The sequence below is a fragment of the Thamnophis elegans genome, chromosome 16 (genome assembly GCF_009769535.1).
Source record: "Thamnophis elegans isolate rThaEle1 chromosome 16, rThaEle1.pri, whole genome shotgun sequence".
NCBI classification, from domain to species: Eukaryota; Metazoa; Chordata; class Lepidosauria; order Squamata; family Colubridae; genus Thamnophis; species Thamnophis elegans.
This window is the reverse complement of record NC_045556.1, coordinates 33234592-33254980: the sequence shown is the minus strand read 5'-3', so window position 1 is coordinate 33254980 and position 20389 is coordinate 33234592. Positions and strand designations below refer to the sequence as shown.

General features: G+C 45.1%; 1 protein-coding gene across 1 annotated transcript in view; it reads right to left on the bottom strand.

The window, feature by feature from the left end:
* The window catches only part of WHRN (whirlin), a 95367-nt gene that overhangs the window by 35056 nt on the left and 39922 nt on the right, over positions 1 to 20389 (bottom strand). The window contains exon 3 of the mRNA XM_032233292.1: positions 6203 to 6328. Coding sequence (XP_032089183.1) covers positions 6203 to 6289 — 87 coding nt within the window. The 5' untranslated portion in view covers positions 6290 to 6328. The remainder of the gene's footprint in view (positions 1 to 6202; positions 6329 to 20389) is intronic.

The following is a 20389-nucleotide window of genomic DNA, read 5'->3' as shown; positions in this document are numbered from 1 at the left end:
CCACAGGTCTTAAAGTTGCCAAGGTTGGAGACCACTGGCGTAAGGGATTCTATTGTGAGCAGAGGAATGAGGACTCTTCTCGTGAAATACACTATATTGCTAAAAATATTCGCTCACCCATCCAGATAATCAGGATCAGGTGTTCCAATCACTTCCATGGCCACAGGGGTATAAAATCAAGGACCTAGGCATGCAGACTGTTTTTACAAACATTGGTGAAAGGATGGGTCACTCTCAGGAGCTCAGTGAATCCCAGCGTGGAACTGTGATAGGATGCCACCTGTGCAACAAATCCAGTCGTGACATTTCCTCGCTCCTAAATATTCCACAGTCAACTGTCATCTGTATTATAAGGAAGTGGAAGTGTTTGGGAATGACAGCAACTCAGCCACGAAGTGGTAGGCCACGTAAACTTGTCCAACATCAGCGTGTGACCTCACATATGCGCTTCTGGAAGAAGGGTCAAAAATCCCCATAAACACACGCCTGAACCTTGTGGACAGCCTTCCCAGAAGAGTTGAAGCTGTTATAGCTGCGAAGGATGGACCGACATCATATTGAACCCTATGGATTAGGAATGGGAGGTCACTTACAATAAGTTCATAGGCGAGTAAAGGCAGGGGAGCGAATACTTTTGGCAATACAGTGTACCTCTGGAGTCTGGACCCACTCAATTGTATTAATGTCCGATATACAGTGTGGATTCCAGGCAGACGAGCTGTATTCGAGGATTGGTCTGGCAAAGGTTTTGTATGCCTTAGTTTGCAGTACAATGTTACCGGAGAAGAAGCTTTGCGAAATTAGGTTGACAACTCTTAATGCCTTTTGGGCAATGCTGTTACAGGGAGCTCTGGGGCTTAGATCTTTAGACATGAGTACCCCAAGGTCCTTGACAGAGTGAGGCTCAACTACGAGGTCGTATCCGCCCAGCTTATAGTTTACGTTCTGATTTTTTTTGCCAATGTGTAAGACAGACCTTAATTCACACTTTCATAACTTGTGTGTGTGTGTGTGTGTGTGTGTGTGTGTATGTGTGTTTCTACTGCGGAGACAAGAAAGAGAAGGAACGAGGAGTTAACAACTGCAGCGATTCGCTTAACGACGGTGGCAAGAAAGCCCGTAAAACCTGTGGCAAAATTCACATAGCTATGAGCAACGGAAATTTGTGGGTCGTAAGAGGAGGACTGCCGAGGTGGTACAGTGGTTAGAGTGCAGTACTGCACGCCACTTCAACTGACTGTTATCTGCAGTTCAGCGGTTCAAATCTCACCAGGCTCAAGGTTGACTCAGCCTTCCATCCTTCCGAGGTGGGTGAAATGAGGACCCAGACTGTGGGGGCGATATGCTGACTCTGTAAACCGCTTAGAGAGGGCTGAAAGCCCTATGAAGCAGTATATAAGTCTAACTGCTATTGCTATTGCTACCTGTATGAATCCTGGCCGCCCAAAGGTTGCAGAGTTTCTGCCTAGGTACAATTTGTAAGAACTGGACTGCCATCTGTCAGAGACAGTGCAGGGTCTCCTGCTTGGGGGGTTGGACTAGATGACCTCCAAGGTACCTTCCGACTCTTGTTATTCTGTTATTATTCTGTTATTCAGAAGTTGTGGGAGCTTGGTCCCTGGAAGCTTTCAAGAAGAGATTGGGCTGCCATCTGCTAGAAACGGTGTAGGGTCTTCCTGCTTGGGTGGAGAGTTGGACTAGATGACCTCCAAGGTCCCTTCCGACTCTGTTAATCTGTGAAATTGTGGGGAAGGCTTCAGAGATTGTGGTCAAACCGGCACGCCTGTGCAGCGTGACAGCCAGCACTTTAAAAGCTAGGTCAGCGATGAATTATTCATGGCTCATGGCTGCAAGATATATGTCCCTGCCTTAGGATGTTGGGGGGGAGGAGGGAAGATATTTACTTCCAACCAGAGAAGGAGGGAAGGGAAACCTTTTGCCACCAGCCCCAGCGTATTCTCCCGTGATCAGATGACAAGCAATCAATCAAGTCTCAGCTGGGAAATTTGCGGGATTTTGCAAAGACGGAACGCAGCAGACTGGAAGTCAACGCAAAGCAGCTGCAATGCCACCCGACAATCGCTCGATTCTCAACAAATGAGGGGGAAACTCAATGTCTCGAAGGATCTCTCTAGCAGCAAAATTAGAAGCTCAGGTTCCCAGTGTTTCTACCCTGCTTCCCTGAAAGTAAGACCTCCCCGATTAATAAGCCCAATCGGGCTTTGGAGTGCATGCGCTAAAATACACCCTCCCCCGAACATAAGCCCTCCCTGAAAATATTGCAACACACCAACAGCCAGGAGGTGACTATGCTCTCTGCCACCTGCACCTCAAAAATAATAAGACCTCCCCGAAAATAAGGCCAAGCGCTTTTTTCGGAGCTCAAAAGAAAATAAGACCCTGTCTTATTCTCGGGAAAGCACGGTATCAAATCTGGGAGCTCTCAAGAGGGATGAGTGTCCCTAGAAATCACCACCGTGTTTTTCCTATCTTTATTTCCGGTCCTTCTCTACATTCAAGCAGTCCAGGGCAGAAAAAGAATAAGAAGAACAATAAACGGAGTAAGAGAAGATGTATTCTGTATCCAAAAACCAGCTTTGCTAGTCAGGAGAAAGTGTAGCTGAGAAGAGGAGGAGATATGTAGAATTAGGATAGGATAGGATAGGATAGGATAGGATAGAATAGAATAGCAGAGTTGGAAGGGACCTTGGAGGTCTTCTAGTCCAATCCCTGCCTAGGTATATAGGAAATGGAAGCCCTATACCATTTCAGACCGATGGATATCCAACATCTTCTTTAGAACTTCCAGTGTTGGAGCATTCACAGCTTCTGGAGGGAAGCTGTTCCACTGATTAATTGTTCTAACTGTCAGGAAATTTTTCCTTAGTTCTAAGTTGCTTCTCTCCTTGATTAGTTTCCACCCATTGCTTCTTGTCCTGCCCTTTTTCCATGGCTCGAGAAATTACTGGAAAGGAAGAATGCCAAGGTGTCAAGGTTAAAGCTGAGCGTGTTTCCATCAGCATTCATAAGCCCCAGCAGGTAATGAGATGGTTGAGCATTTGAAATGCAGCTGAAATGCAAGGAAGGAAAAAAAATAAGAACCTGCTGCAGCCCTGAATACATATTCGACCTCCAGATGTTTCTTAAATGCACTTCCCCATAGCCCCAGATAGCTTGGCCTGGGAGGATGGCACTGCCCATTCGGCAACATCTGGGAAACCGCTGTGTTTCAGCTCCCTCTTTCTATTTGCTAAAACCTGATTTGGAATTTCGATTTAATAGAAATAGAATAACAGAGTTGGAAGGGACCTTGGACGTCTTCTAGTCCAACCCCCTGCTTAGGCAGGAAACCCTACACTACTTCAGACAAATGGTTGTCCAACATCTTCTTAAAGACTTCCAGTGTTGGAGCATTCACAACTTCTGGAGGCAACTTCTGTTCCACTGATTAATTGTTCCAACTGTCAGGAAATTTCTCCTTAGTTCTAAGTTGCTTCTCTCCTTGATTAGTTTCCACCTGTTGCTTCTTGTCCTGCCCTCGGGTGCTTTGGAGAATAGCTTGACTCCCTCTTCTTTGGGGCAGCCCCTGAGATATTGGAAATTTTGCAGAAAATATGACTTCAACAACAGAATGGTCAACGCCTGGAATGCACTGCCTGACTTTGTTGTTACATCCTCAAACCTCCATAACTTTAACCTTAAACTATCTGTTGACCTCTCCCCATTCCTAAGAGGTCAGGAGGGGCATGCATAAGTGCGCCATCGTGCCTACCGTCCCTGTCCTACTGTCCCCATTTCTCTGTCCCCATTTTCTGTCTTCTTATTCATGTGTATTCTTATTCCTGTTATCTTGTACATGAGTGACCAAATAAATAAATAAATTAAATAAATAAATATATAGTCTAAATATTCCTTTCTCAGAGAGTCAAGGACGGCTTGCCCTGCACCTGGAGTGGTGTGACTGGGGAGGCATCTCCAGTTGGGACTGTGCCTGATTGGACCATGGGATGGACATGTGGGTGCTGGGCAGGGAGTTGAACTTTCCTTTGGGTGGGGAAAACCTGGAAGCTTTCAGATTCGGGTTTTCCCAGATGTGCCAATATGACACCCCTAATAAAATGGAACTTTGACTGCCTCGTAGTCTTCTTTCATTCGGGGTGTTCCATGGAACCTTGACAGAAAGATTCCTGTATTATAGGCAGAGAACAATAAAGTACCGTACCTTTCGGAGTATAAGACGCACGTTTCCCCCACTAAAAGAGTGTGAAGATTTGGGTGCGTCTTATACACTGAATGTAGCCCCACCCATCCACCGTCCCCCACACTTTGGCCTCTGCCTCCTAGTAATTTACCTCCTTGCAGCAGACGGGGAAATTGTGGAGGCTGCACTAGCCGATAGCAATCCCTGTAGCCTGAAACAGCTGATGATCGGGAGGCCCAGGCTGAAACTGAAAGTGAAACTTCCTGTTTGCTCCACCAGGCAAATTGCTGGGAGGCAGAAGCAGATTTTTTTCCCCATGTGCTAATCAGGCTGTTTGCTGCAAGGAGGTAAGTCAACAACTATAAATGCCTATAGAATGTTCAAATTATGAGGCTTATTTTTTTTAAAAGACTGCTTTAATATTGTTCTAGACAGCTTAACAAAATGAAGAAGCTTTTTAAAATAAATACTTGATCTGAAGAGGCCCAGTGCTATTGTATCTTCTTTTAAATAGCAGAGAATAACGTATACTTCCAGAAAGCCACATCAATTTTAACAACATCTGTACAAGTATAGCCTGAAATGTAACACTACAAACAGTGTATATTGTCTGTACTGTTTGCTGTTTGTTGCAAGGAGGCAAATTGCTGGGAGGCAGAAGCAGATTTCCCCTCCCTTGTTTTCCTCCCCAAAAGCTAGGTGCGTCTTATACTCCGAAAAATACGATAGGTATGCGAGTCTACTTATTCATGCCTGACTGGTTTCAGGTAGAAGTATGACATTGAAATCCAGGCATTACTCTTGGGAGAGTTATTATTTTCTACGTGTACGGGGACGAAGGAGCAGATGGCATGATAACCATCCTGCTGAAGACCTGAAGCCATTTATTTGTAAGAAATAATGTTCTTTTATTATACACCCAAAGTTATCATTTTACATCTCTTTTCCTGAGCCTAATGTTCTGTTGCCTGCTTGAAACCCTTTGGCATTTTACAAAAACAAGCATTTTTTTTTGCGATCCAGGACAGCAAGGAGAATTTTCCTTTTGGGCAGCTGACAAAATATGAAGATTGGTGGTGGATACTTTTGAGTGGCCAGAAGTGACCTTGAAACAGGGGAAAAGAAAAATAGGATGAGTGAGACCTCCATCCTCATTTAAGGAAGATGGGCATTAGCTCAGACTAAAGTGAAAGTTACAGAGATGGCATCTTCTTTTAGACATCCCTGCTAATCTGGTTGAGGATCTGGCAAAAGAACAAAAATGGTCAAACATTTCCAATTAGGACTGTCCAGAATAGTTTTAGAAGTTTCTTTCCTCCATGGAAAAAAGAACTTTTGATATTCTACCTTATTCACAAAGTGTCTGAGATGCTTTGGTTGCATTTATTTCCTATAAGAGGTGGAGTTGAGAAAAGTTGCTTCTACTCTTGATCATGTACTACATACAAGTATTAAATCTGGATTTACAAAGAGATCTATCAAGGCAAAAAGAAATCAAGTTCCAGGACATTATTTCCTGGGATTAAAATCTAAGATTGTTAAAAGTGCAGGGAAGGAATATAAAGTTGGTTTGTTTGATCAAGGTTGAAATAGTTACATAGTTGTTTCTGGTAGCTCTTAATGGATTTTGCTGATTAGGAATGAGCAACAAAGCTTTAAGATTTTGTTAATAATTAAGAGATGAGTTATAGGAAAAATAGCACATTTGTTGTTTCTTAAGAGATAGCTATAATTTACTAAAATTGTTTGTTCTGGTTATGATGAGGTGGGAAGATACTTCTTTATTCTTTCTTTTCTACCTTTTCCTTCCTTCTGCACTTTTGGAACTTTTATTAGTTTTCACCTTTTCAATTATAATCTTAATAAAATTATTTTTTTTAAAAAAAGTTTAACATGAAGGAAGCGTCGCCTGATAGATCTCAGAAATTATATCTACACATCTTTATTTCTGCAAAATGGGGGCCCCTCCTGGACTCACCCCAGAATCTCAGATGAACTTACTTTCAAGCCAGTGTTTTCTGCTTCCGAATCCTTGTCCACCCCTGTGATGTAAATCCCGAGGGCGTATTCGGACCCCCCTCGAATCATGAGACCCAAAGATCGCCCTTCATCCAACACGAGGTTAACCTGCACCAAGAAGCAAGGAAAAAAATATTTTAAAAATTGACCATTGAATTGTACAGGTTGTTCTGACCGAGGCTTTCCAAGAGCATGAAGCAAACTCCTGATCCCGACAAAAACACCTTTTATTAATTGACTGTGAATTCTGCTCATTCACATCCAGCAAAGTCTTTTGAGGGAGGATTTACAGTCACAGACCTTATCTGGCTTGGAGAGCTGCCAGGCCGATCTCTGCAAAACTTGGCAAGGAGCCTCGGAGTGTCACCAACCAATGAAGCGAACTAATTGCCTCCTGCAAACTCCACTCCCCTTTCGCTCCTCTTTTATTTCCTCTGGGAGGGGCCATTCATTGTCCAACTGTGGCCTTACTCTCAAGTCGACCCCTGTTCTTTAGCTCTTCCCTTCGCCTGGCAACTCTGCACATGCGCACACTGGGAACAGGCTCCCTCTGTTCTTCTGCCTCACTGATGTCTGACTCTGAAGGCAGCAGTTCTGCTGGCTGTTGGTGGGCCACAACACAGGTAAAGAAAGTCCTTCGATGTAGATATGACCTTCACTGCTTTTCAGAACTCGCCTTGTCCGTCATATCACACCAGCTGTCCTTGACTTATGACTACAGTTGAGCCCAAAATATCCATCGCTAAAAAAGAGAGTGGTTAAGTGATAAGATTCTGGTCTTCTGCAAAAAAAGAGCAACTGATGCATAAATTATGAAATGTGGCATTGATAATGTTTGGAGTGTCATCAGATACAAGTTTTTCCAGATTTCAGTAGTGAGACTTTACAAATGGACGAGAGAGATGTGTCAATTACTGAATAAAAATAATATTAATCATAGCTGGGGCTATCCAGTATTTTTTGAGATTTCCATATGGTGGAAGATTTTACAGAGTTGAAACGAAGGAGGCGGTGTTGGAGAAATTAAGGCAGCTCGGAATCATCAATGAATGAGATGTCGAAATAAATCTGGAACACCTCAAGCAATTTCAACCAAACTTGACACACAGATAACTTACTCTCTGGAGAGAAATACTATGGGGGTAAGATACCCCTAACGCCCCTCGTTGTGAGTGTGTCTCTCTCTTTGTGTGCATGTGTGTGTGTGTGTGTGTCTGTGTGTGTGTGTTCCAGAATAACTCTGGAACGCCTGGGCCGCTGAAACGAAAAGGAATGAATTATATCTATCGTGTCAAATCACAGTACTTTTGATGGTGATAGTGTGCATTTTGGATTCAAGTCCATGTGTGTTTCTGTTTGTGTGTGTGTTCCAGCATTACTTTGACTTGACACTATAGATATACATAATTCATTCCTTTTCCTGTCTAACACAGGATTAGTATAAATGAATATCCGGGCAAGGCCGGGTTATCAGCTAGTAACCTAAAAATTCAATTTCCATCAATCAGTGTGTGATCTGGGTACAGCTGTTTTTTAAGCCATCAAAATCCACATACTTGCTATAGTATTCATCACAATATTTTTGATAACACAATAATCTATTTTTTTTTGTTTCTCTCCTGTAATATGGTTCTCTCCTAGGTGTATTCACTTGGACATGTTTCCCTTAAACATTTCCCTGGTTGAATCTAAGCTCTGAGGTTGGAAATAGCTACAGGGGGGGGGGGGGCGCAGAGCTGCAGCCGGTGCAGCTGTAGCGTGTTTGCGGTAGTGCCTCCCGGTTTTATTTTATTTTATCAATTTTTAGTACTCCTACTGGATTCTTTTTTATTTAATTAACATTTTTTGGTGGAGATAACAGCGTAGAACATAATACAAACAAAAACTTTTGTTGCTGCCGAAGAATTAAATAAGCATGGGAAAAAGAAAGAAATGGCATGGCACCAGCCCAGGATCTCTCCCTCCAGTGAAGACAGCAAAACAACCAAATAGCTACGTGTTGTGGCCCAGCAGGAGCCATTGGAGCTTCCCCAGACTCCGACAGCGAGGGGCCCTATGAGTCCGCTCTGGAAGATGTGGAGGACCCTGGCCATGGTTCTGACTCCGAGCAGGGCCCAGAGAGGCTGGTTGGCCACCAGGAGGTGCCTGAGGCCTGGAGCAGCGATGAGAGCCAAAGGGAGCGTGCTCCCGAAGTCATGCATTGGAGCAGTGGGGAGGAAACAAGGGAGTTAGTCCTGAATGCCCGGGAATGGAGGGCTAATAGGCGTACAGAACAGTTACGCAGTTACAGGAGATAATTGAACTCAGCTGGTGGTAATTAGGCTCCTCTCAAGGCTATAAAAGGAATGGCTTTCCACAAGCTCGTCGCAGGAATCGACATATTTACTAGAGCTGGAGAAGCTATCATGGCTATCTTGGCAGGCTGGATTGCTGCCAAGGTCTAATCTGTGTGTTAATAAATCCTTGAAGTATCTTTGTCTCGGCATGCTTTGGGGTATGAAGAGGGGGGTCAGAACAGCCACAGTACTTCACCATGAAAACAGCCTCCTGACAAAGCAAACATGAATTGCTATGCTGCCAGCTTGTAAAGTAGTGCTTTAAAAGTCTTTAAAAAACACTTTAAAAACACTTTAAAAACGCTTTAAAAACAGCCTCTCAGGATGTTTTTCACAGCCACATGATCCAGGCCAGTGAGTGAGTAGGGGAGGGGCAAGTGCAGCAAGGTCAAAGGCAAAATGGACTGCTAAGTTGGCCACGCCCACCCAGTCACGTGACTACCTAGCCATGCCCCCCCAGCCCCCCCCAACAGTCTGAATCAGCCCCCTGTTTAAAAAGTTTGAGGACCCCTGGTCTAAGTGTTATTGCTATCCCTTGAAAACTAACCCCTGAGTTGCACTGTACAGGTGAGAAAGCGGGAGAGACTCAACCAGGTTGGCACGGCCAAGTTTTAATTGCTTTGATTCTGCAGCCAGGTTCATATTGCTAAAGCACCCCCCAAGAGAGGGGGAAAAAAGCAGATATCGTTTTGATTAAAATTCAGGCTAAGTGCAGCTCCAGCAGACACAGGTAGAACCAGCCCACACCTCCCTTCTCACTTTTGAAATATTAGAGTAGAGGCCTTATTGAACAAACATTGCTTCGGGCTGTAAGACGAGATACTGCCAAAAAAAAAAAAATCAGATAACTTAAAGGGAATGAATTCTTTTCCCCCCCTCTTTAGTCTGGGGAGCAATTAACCAAGCCGGAGAGGGAGAGAGAGAGAAGGAGAAAATTATACATTTGCAGGGAGCGGGCATCCTTCCTTGCAAATCAGGAAATGGAAAAGAGCGTTAATTCCATATTAATTAGGGAAATTAACAACCAGCAAATATTCTAAAAGCAGGCTTTGATAAGTTTAATCAGATCCAGAACGCTGGGACGGTTTCATTGTTTTGAAAAACCCACCAACCGTTTTGCATTATTAATGGGACAAAAAAGCAAATTTTTTTTAAGGGAGAAAGATACGTTTTACCGGGTTGGTGATGATGGGGAATAAAGTTGGAAACGTAACGATCGTGTTAGCTGCCTACAAACCAAGCTTTGGCTTTTCTCCAAACCACTGTAGATGGTCTGTACGGCTCTTAAGTCCTATTTTAACCACATGCTCCTTTCAAACGGGTAGGAGCAGATCTTGGCTGATATCAAAAAAATCAGGATATGTGTTGTGGCCTGCCAGCAGCCAAATTCGGACAGTGAAGAGGTTGGGGAGAGACATGGGCCAGTCCTGGAGTCTAGGGAAGGCTCTGATGAGCGCTCTGTGTCGGAGGCAGAGAAGGGGCACGATGAGAATATATCTGCTGAACAAAACTCCGCCTTGGCAACAGGAAAGGCATCCAGCCAGGAAACATTCAATTGCCCAGACTCCACCCCACAGGGGTGTCATTAAAAGAAGAAGATGATGAATAATATGGGTTGGCTGGCTTTGGTTCGCCACGTTGTTTGAACCCTGTATTGATGGCTTGTCAACCATGATTGACAGCTGAGCATATTGTTGCACCCAGAAACGGTTGATTTCTTCAATAAACCATGTTGAACAAATCGTGGCTGGTTGAAAGCCAGCCCAACCTTCTTCCAAATGCGTCAAGACTGCAAAACTTTGGGTTAAATACACACAACAAATTGACTACGACAATTGTGAACTTGGCTCTTTGTTTTGGTACATCCTGGATAGATGCGGATGTGTCATCCAGAAGCCCAGATTTAAATCTGATTTAAGCTTGGATTTACCCACTCCATCTACTCAAGGCCTTTCCATCTTACCTGTGCCTTGAACACACATCGTTAGCATGGGGACACCAAAGGGGAGCACCCATAGTCCATCCCTCCAGCTGTTGGCAAGGAGGGTGCAGCTCAGTGGTGGGTTCCAATTTTTTTTTGAACCTACTCTGTGACCGTGGCCTCCTTTGTGGGAGTGGCTTGCCGGCCATTTGTTCTCTCTTTCTCTCTCTCTCTTTCTCTCTCTCTCTCCCTCCCTCTCCTTCCTTTTGTCTCTCTGTCCCTTTTTTCTTTTTTTCTTTCATCTCTCTCTCACTTTTTCTTTCTTTTTTTCTTTCTTTCTTTCTTCCTTTCTTCCTCTTTCTCTCTCTGTGCGAGTCTGTCTGTGTGTATGTGTGTATGTGGGTGTGTGTGTTTCTTTACCCTTCCCTCCCTCCCTCCCTCCCTCCCTCCCTCAGTGTCTCTATGTCAGTGGTGGGTTTCAAAAATTTTTGGAACCTCTTCTGTAGGTGTGGCCTGCTTTCCGGGTCCACTGGTGGAACCTCTTCTAACCGGTTTGGTAGATTTGATGAACCGGTTCTACCAAATAGGTGCGAACCGGTGGGAACCCACCTCTGGTGCAGCTGATCTGGGGCTTTAAAAGACGGCGGCAATAAGATAAATTGGCTGGCTGAGATCTCACGATGCCAAGGGGGCAGTTTTCAAGGCACAACCTTGTCTCCCCGATCGCTGAAATATGTAGCAGCGGCCTGCCAGATAGGACAAAGGAAAAGGAACAGGTTCTGGAAAGGGACCAGATGAACAGAGTCCAAAGATATCCTACTTCCATCCGAGCTGGTGGGCTGATGTGCCCTTTTGGCACAGCAAGAGCTTCCATTAACATTCCCCTTGAACGATTTAGCACTCCTGATGAAGTGAAAACAGACAGTGCAGCTCTCCACGTTTGGAAGGACAGAATAATTGGAGGTTACCGGTTACTCTGACCTTCCACTGTTCAATCCGAGGCAATCAGCGCTAAATGCCTGGAGATAGACTCCTCTGTGTATGGATACACTCAGCATATGGAGATAGATTTAACACATGTTGTAAAATATCCTGCAGCCATGCGGCTTAGAGAGCCTTCTTTGTTTCTTTCCCACTTGGTGTGGCCTGCTGGAGGTCAGAAGAGCTGGCAGCAGAGTCGGACAGTGAGGAGGCTGGGGAGGAACATGGGTCAGTCCTGGGGGCCGAGGAAAGCTCAGACGAGGGCTCTGCATCGGAGGCAGAGAGGGAGCTAGACAGCAGTGAGGCAGAGGAACAGCTGGAGCCTGTTCCCAGTGTGCGCATGCGCAGAGCTGCCACAGGACAAGAACAAAAGCAGGGTCGACTTGGGAGTAAAGCCACTCCTTGGAGGTGATTGGCCCCTCCCATAGGAAGAGCAAATGGGGAGGGGGCTTTTGCAGGAAACAATTCGTTCCTTTGGTCGTTTCAAGAGTGGAAAGTTCTGTTTGTGACTATAAGAGACTCTGTGCCAAGTTTTGCCTTGCCCTGCATTTGGAAACTTAGTTATCTGGCAACTCTCCAAGCGAGATAAGGTTCGTGTGGATGAATATTCATTTGAAAGACTGTTTGCCAAGGCTTGCTGATTGTGAAGGAAAGGAATTCTCAGTCATGTAAATAAAAGAGGTTTTACCTCTTGCTTTTTACGGAAGCTTAAGTCAGAACACCACTTGCCTGGAAATCAGAATACAGAATAACAGGATTGGGAGAAACCTTAGAGGTCTTCTATTCCAAACTTGGTCAAGCAGAAGACCCTGTTCCATTCCAGGCAAACGGTTGTACCACCTTCCAGTTTCTAGGTTCTATCGTATCTCAAGACTTAAAATGGACACCTAATATCAAAAACATCCTCTAAAAAGCACAACAAAGAATGTTCTTTCTGCACCAACTCAGAAAGCTCAAAGTGCCCAAGTTGTTGCCGATTCTGTTCTACAGAGGAATTATTGAATCTGTCATCTGCACCTCCATAACTGTCTGGTTTGGCTCTGCAACCCAACAAGGCAAACACGGACTTAACGGATAATTAGAACTGCAGAAGAAACAATGGCTACCAACCTGCCTTCCATGGAGGACCTGCACACTGCACGAGTCAAAAAGAGGGCTGTGAAAATATCTACAGACCCCTCACATCCTGGACATAAATTGTTTCAACTCCTACCCTCAAAACAATGCTATAGGGCACTGCACACCAGAGCAACTAGACACAAGGACAGTTTTCCCCCGAATGCCATCACTCTGCTAAACAACCAATTCCCTCACCACTGTCAAACTATTCACCAAGACTGTATTACTATTCTTCTTCTCATCCTTCCTAGTCCCTATCTCCTCCCACGTATGACTGCAGGACTATAACCTTGTTGCCTGCATCTTTATTATTATATGGTTTATTTAGTTTCCTAAATAAATTTTAGGTTGCTTATTTAGTATTCTATGACTATCACTAAGTGTTGTATCTTATGATTCTTGAAGAAGACATTTTTCATGTTCACTGAGAACTTATGCACCAAAGACAAAGTTCTTGTGTAGCAATCACATTTGGCCAATAAAGAATTCTATTCTATTCTGTTCTGTTCTGTTCTGTGCTGTGCTATGCAATGCTATTCTGATCCATATTCTATTCTGATCCATATTCTATTCTATTCTATTCTTTTCTATGCTATGCTATGCTATTCTGATCCATATTCTATTCTATTCTATTCTGATCCATATTCTATTCTGATCCATATTCTATTCTGATCCATATTCTATTCTATTCTATTCTGATCCATATTCTATTCTGATCCATATTCTATTCTATTCTATTCTTTTCTATGCTATGCTATGCTATTCTGATCCATATTCTATTCTATTCTATTCTGATCCATATTCTATTCTGATCCATATTCTATTCTATTCTATTCTGATCCATATTCTATTCTATTCTATTCTATTCCGTACTATGCTATGCTATGATGTTCTGATCCATATTCTATTCTATTCTATTATATTCTATTCTGGCCCATATTCTATTCTGATCCATATTCTATTCTATTCTGGTCCATATTCTATTCTATTCTGATCCATATTCTATTCTGATCCATATTCTATTCTATTCTATTCTATTCTATGCTATTCTTTTCTGATCCATATTCTATTCTATTCCGTGCTATGCTATGCTATGATGTTCTGATCCATATTCTATTCTATTCTATTTTTAAAAAAACCCAGTGATGGAGCAACCATGACTTCTGAAGGCAACTTCTGTTCTACTGATTCATTTTTCTCACTGTTAGGACATTTCTCCTTCCCTCTAGGTTGCTTCTCTCTTTGATTGGTTTCCATCTGTTCCTTCCTGTGTTGCCCTCGGGTGCTTTGGAAAATAGGTTGACCTCCCCCACTTCTGTAGGACCAGAAGTAACAGTGGCATCTATTCAGATTCCATTTCCCTTTTTCTGTTGTTGTTGTTGAAATGTCCAGAGTGATGGCACGTTTATTAATTTTCGATAGATTTCTCCTTATGAAATTTGTCAAATATCTCACAGTATTTAAACTCTGAATGCATGCAGAAATGAGAACCAAAAACAATATTTCTTGTAAAAAGATCCACCACAGGAAAAACAATAAGCAGGTGTGATCTGAAATAATAATTGAAGAATTATAATTCTCTACGGTGGAAAGCAAATGATCACACAACAAAAACCTACTTTCCTTGTGTTGATGCTGCGTATTACCATATATGGTGGACTTGTAAAAAGGTTAAAGCATTTTGGATAAAAATATGGTGCATTATGCAAAATGTTCTTTAAAAAAGGATAAAGTTTACCCCTCAGTTATTTCTGTTAGGTATAATTACTGACTGTACAGTTATAGAGACTAACTTGATTTTGCATTTAATAACCGCAGCAAGACTGTTGGTGGTGCAATACTGGAAGAAGGAAGATTTGCCTACTATTCAAGAATGGACATTAAAAGTAACAAACCTAGCAGAGATGGCTAAAATATCAGCATATCTCAAGGATCACTCAAACGAGAGATATAAACTGGAGTGGAGAAGACGGATTGACTATATTCAAAATAAATACGGGACTAAGAAATTCCAGATAGTTTATGACTGAAGAAACAAAGAATGATATAATCTGTTTAGAGTTAGCCTAGCAAAGAGGAGTTAAAGCTCAAATGAAAGATGATACTAACTTTCTTTAAGTTTATTTTAGAATAACTTTGTTAAAGATTTATACCCTGTATTAGTTCTGGGAAGTCGGGGGGGGGGGGAAGGTTGGAGGGTGGTGGGGTTCGGGGGGGGGGGGCAGGGGGTGGTGGTAAGAGCCGAGGTGGCGCAGTGGTTAGAGTGCAGTATTGCAAGCCACTTCAGCTGACTGTAGTTCTGCAGTTCGGCTGTTCAAATCTCACCGGCTCAGGGTTGACTCAGCCTTCCATCCTTCCGAGGTGGGTAAAATGAGGACCCGGATTGTTGTTGGGGGCAATATGCTGACTCTGTAAACCGCTTAGAGAGGGCTGAAAGCCCTATGAAGCGGTATATAAGTCTAATTGCTATTGCTATTGCTAAACATTTGTAAACATTTTTTTTCCCTAAAATTTTCAGTAAAAAAAACTACTTTCCATTTTCATATGATTTTGCCTGTTAGTGTGTTTTCTTTTAAAATTCACCATATTGTACTTAAGGACCCCTCATAGATTCCATTCTCATAAGGACAAAATGCCAATAGTAAGATTTGCACAGCATCTGGATAGTCCACCTATAGAAGATGTGGGTTGTCATCTGGGGATCTTCACCTTCATTGGTCCTTTCCAACACTATGATTCTATCTCTGGAGGCTTTCAAGAGCAATCCAGAAAAGTCACTTCTTATGGATGTCGGATTGTTTTTCCTTCAAGGATGAGTTAGCTGATTCCTGTGGTCCTTTCCGTTTCCACCGTTGTGCATCTCCTCTTTGAAAATTCATCTGAAGGTTGTTTCTTCTCCCCAATGTGCTCTAGCTCGATCAAAGGAAGAAGAAAGGGAAAATGATGGGGACAGAGAGCATTTTGGGCGGACCGGACAGCTGTTGTCCAAACCCTTCGGAGAGGGAGAGGAGACGGATCCGTACTGCAGTCCCACCGCGATGAGAGAAAAGTCGCAACTGCTTAGTTTAGAGACCAGGATGACATGTAGAAACCGAGATCAGAAGCCAGGGTTAATTTTAGGCTTGGCACAAGGATCAGAAAGTGAAGGGAGGGGGGGGGATTTGAGGAAAAACAAGGAATAAGAGGAGACGATAACTATGGGGAAGAAGATCAGTGGAGAGTGTCCTTCCCTTGAAGGAACGACTGCGAAAAGGACATCAGTTCTTGCCTTCATTTGTTTGTTTGCAAATATGTTCCAGTTGTCTTGCTGAGTCATGCTCCTGCTGATGCTGTCAAATTTCTCTCTCTCTCTCCCTTCCTCCTTCTCCCCCTCTCTCTTTCTCTCTCCCTCTCCCTTTCTCCCTCATTCTCTCTCCCTCTCTTTCTGTCCCTCTCTCCCCCCTCTCTCTTTCTGTCCCTCTCTCTATCCTCCTCTCTCTGTCCCTCCCCCCCTCTCTGTATTTTTCTCTCTTTCTGTCCCTCTCTCCCCCCTCTCTTTCCCCTCTCTCTCTTTCTGTCCCTCTCTCTGTCCCCTCTCTCTTTCTGTCCCTCTCTCTGTACTCCTCTCTCTTTCTGTCCCCCTCTCCCCCCTCTATCTGTACTTTTCTCTCTTTCTGTCCCTCTCTCCCCCCCTCTCTTTCCCCCCTCTCTCTTTCTGTCCCTCTCTCTGTACTTTTCTCTCTTTCTGTCCCCCTCTCCCCCCTCCCCTCTCTCTTTCTGTCCCCCTCTCCCCCCTCTCTGTACTTTTCTCTCTTTCTGTCCCCCTCTCCCCCCTCCCCTCTCTCTTTCTGTACCCTCTCCCTCCCTCTCTGTACTTTTCTCTCTTTCTGTCCCTCTCTCCCCCCTCTCTGTACTGTTCTCTCTTTCTGTCCCTCTCTCCCCCCTCTCTCTGTCCCCCTCTCTCTTTCTGTCCCTCTCTCTGTACTCCTCTCTCTTTCTATCCCTCTCTCCCCCCTCTCTTTCCCCTCTCTCTCTGTCCCTCTCTCTGTACTCCTCTCTCTTTCTGTCCCTCTCTCCCCCCTCTCTTTCCCCTCTCTCTCTGTCCCTCTCTCTGTACTCCTCTCTCTTTCTGTCCCCCTCTCTTTCCCCTCTCTGTACCCCTCTCTCTCCCTCTCCCCTCTCTTTCTGTCCCCCTCTCCCCCTCCCCTCTCTTTCTGTCCCCCTCTCCCCCGTCTGTACTTTTCTCTCTTTCTGTCCCTCTCTCCCCCCTCTCTTTCCCCCCTCTCTCTTTCTGTCCCTCTCTCTGTACTTTTCTCTCTTTCTGTCCCCCTCTCCCCCCTCCCCTCTCTCTTTCTGTCCCCCTCTCCCCCCGTCTGTACTTTTCTCTCTTTCTGTCCCCCTCTCCCCCCTCCCCTCTCTCTTTCTGTCCCCTCTCCCTCCCTCTCTGTACTTTTCTCTCTTTCTGTCCCTCTCTCCCCCCCTCTCTGTACTGTTCTCTCTTTCTGTCCCTCTCTCCCCCCTCTCTCTGTCCCCCTCTCTCTTTCTGTCCCTCTCTCTGTACTCCTCTCTCTTTCTATCCCTCTCTCCCCCCTCTCTTTCCCCTCTCTCTCTGTCCCTCTCTCTGTACTCCTCTCTCTTTCTGTCCCTCTCTCCCCCCTCTCTTTCCCCTCTCTCTCTGTCCCTCTCTCTGTACTCCTCTCTCTTTCTGTCCCCCTCTCTTTCCCCTCTCTGTACCCCTCTCTCTCCCTCTCCCCTCTCTTTCTGTCCCCCTCTCCCCCTCCCCTCTCTTTCTGTCCCCCTCTCCCCCCGTCTGTACTTTTCTCTCTTTCTGTCCCTCTCTCCCCCCTCTCTTTCCCCCCTCTCTCTTTCTGTCCCTCTCTCTGTACTTTTCTCTCTTTCTGTCCCCCTCTCCCCCCTCCCCTCTCTCTTTCTGTCCCCCTCTCCCCCCTCTCTGTACTTTTCTCTCTTTCTGTCCCCCTCTCCCCCCCTCCCCTCTCTCTTTCTATCCCCTCTCCCTCCCTCTCTGTACTTTTCTCTCTTTCTGTCCCTCTCTCCCCCCTCTCTGTACTGTTCTCTCTTTCTGTCCCTCTCTCCCCCCTCTCTCTGTCCCCCTCTCTCTTTCTGTCCCTCTCTCTGTACTCCTCTCTCTTTCTATCCCTCTCTCCCCCCTCTCTTTCCCCTCTCTCTCTGTCCCTCTCTCTGTACTCCTCTCTCTTTCTGTCCCTCTCTCCCCCCTCTCTTTCCCCTCTCTCTCTGTCCCTCTCTCTGTACTCCTCTCTCTTTCTGTCCCCCTCTCTTTCCCCTCTCTGTACCCCTCTCTCTCCCTCTCCCCTCTCTTTCTGTCCCCCTCTCCCCCTCCCCTCTCTTTCTGTCCCCCTCTCCCCCCGTCTGTACTTTTCTCTCTTTCTGTCCCTCTCTCCCCACTCTATCTGTCCCCTCTCTCTTTCTGTCCTTCTCTCCCCCCTCTCTGTACTCTCTCTTTCTGCCTCTCTCTCTCCTCCTCTCTCCCCTCTCTCTTTCTGTCCCTCTCTCCTCTCTCGCTCTCTTTCTGTCCCTCTCTCCACCTCTTTCTCTCTCTTTCTCTGTCCCCCTTTCTCCCTCTCTTTCTCTCCCTCCCCCTCTCGTTCACTTTCTATCCCTCTCTCTGGCCCTCTCTTTCTGTCCCTCTGTCCCCCTCTCTCTCCTCTCTCTCCTCTCTCTCTATTCTTCTCTCTCTTTGTGTCCCTCTCTCTCCCCTTCTCTTTCCGTCCCTATGTCCCTCTCTCTTTCCTCTCTCTGTCCCTCTCTTTGTCCCTCTCTATCACTTTCTATCCCTTTCTCCCCTCACCCTTTCTCTCTCGCTTTGTGTCCCTCTCTCTCTCCCTCTCTTCCCCCACTCTCTTTCTCCCCACCCTCACGAACACACACAATCTTTTGATTTGGAAGGCAACAAACACAAGCTTTTTTGCCGTTAAATGCTCTTGCTGAGTCTCGGCAATAAAGGAAAGGAGGGAGGGTAAAAAGGCAACTTTCCCCCTTTTCTAATGGCTTTTTATCTCCCTCTCCTGCTCTGAGGGCTGATGGAACTGTATACATCTAGTTTTGCATAATTATGCAAATGGCCTTTATTGGAGGCTAGCAAATAGAGCTTTTTGTGTCTTTCCCTGGCAATAGTACATCGCTCTGCTTTGTGGGTAATGTGAGCTAAATTCATTATCGAGTTGATTTCAGAGGAACCTATTTCAAACTCAACTCCCATCCAGCCCTAATCAATGGTGGTTCATCCCTTGGGCATACAGCCTGCCCTCTCTTTAAACAGATTCCTGAATGATCGTTCAGTTCAGATTTGTTTTACTTTTACTAAGGCTAAGTTCTAATCTATGGCAAATCTAGACGGCATCCTAAAAAGCAGAGACATCACCCTGCCAACAAAAATGCATCTAGTCAAGGCTGTGGTTTTCCCAGTTGCAATGGATGGCTGTGAAGGTTGGACCATAAGGAAGGCTGAGCGCCAAAGAATGGAGGCCTTTGAACTCTGGTGCTGGAGAAGACTCCTGCATTGAGTCCCCTGGACGGCAAGGCCATCCAACCGGTCAGTCCTAGAGGAGATCAACCCTGGCTGCTCTCTAGAAGGCCAGATCCTGAAGAGGAAACTCAAGTACTTTGGCCACCTAATGAGAAGGAAGGACTCCCTGGAGAAGAGCTGAATTCTGGGAACCATGGAGGGCAGAAGAAGAAGAAGGGGACGGCAGAGAAGGAGGTGGCTGGATGGAGTCACCGAAGCAGTCGGCATGAGCTTAAATGGACTCCAGAGGATGGTAGAGGACAGCAAGGCCAGGAGGAACATTGTCCATTGGGTTGTGATGGGTCGGACACGACTTTACAACTAACAACAACAAACACTAAGGACAGTTGCAGGAATTGGGTATGTCCAGTTTAATGAAGAGAAGAACTAGGGGAGATATGACAGCAGTCTTCCAATATTTGAGGGGCTCCTATAAAGACCAGGGGGTCGACCTATTTTCCAAAGCACCAGATGGCAGGAGAAGAAGCAATGGATGGAAACTAATCCAGGAGGGAAGCAACCTAGAACTAACAAGAAATTTCCTGACAGTCAGAACAATTAACTCCAGCAGTTGTGAGTGCTGCAACATTGGAGGCCCTTTAAGAAAAGGCAGGACAGCCATCTGTCTGAAGGGGTGTAGGGTTTCCTGCCTGAACATGGGGTTGGACTACAAGACCTCAAAAGTCCCTCCCAACTCTGCCATTCTATTCTAGGGGTGACAGGATAGCAGGCTTCCAATATTTGAGGGGCTGCCACAAAGAAGAGTAGGGGTCAGCCTATTCTCTAAAACTGAAAAAAATATGAAGAACGGTTGCAGGAATTGGATATGTTCAGTTTAATGAAAAGAAGGACTAGGGGGTGACATGATAAAAGTCTTCCAATATTTGAGGGGCTGCCCCAAAGAAAGAGGGGGGGGTGTCAGCCTATTCTCCAAAGCACCTGAGGTCAGGACAAGAAGCAATGGATGGAAATTAACCCAGGGGAGAAGCAACCTGGAATTAAGGAGAAATTTCCTGACAGTTTGAAAAAAATGGAATGACTTGTGTCCAGAGGTTGTGAATGCTCCACCACTGGAGGTTTTTAAGAAGAACCATTTGGCTGAGATGGTACAGAGTCTCCTGCTTGAGCAGGGGGTTGGACTAGAAGGCCTCCAAGGTCCCTTCCAACTCCGTTAGCCTGATTAAAGACAGATGCTGACTTGGGCGGTTATACATCTTAAGGTTTAGGTTTAGGTTAGGTTTATTAGATTTATATGCCGCCCTTCTCCCAAGGGCTCAGGGCGGCGTACA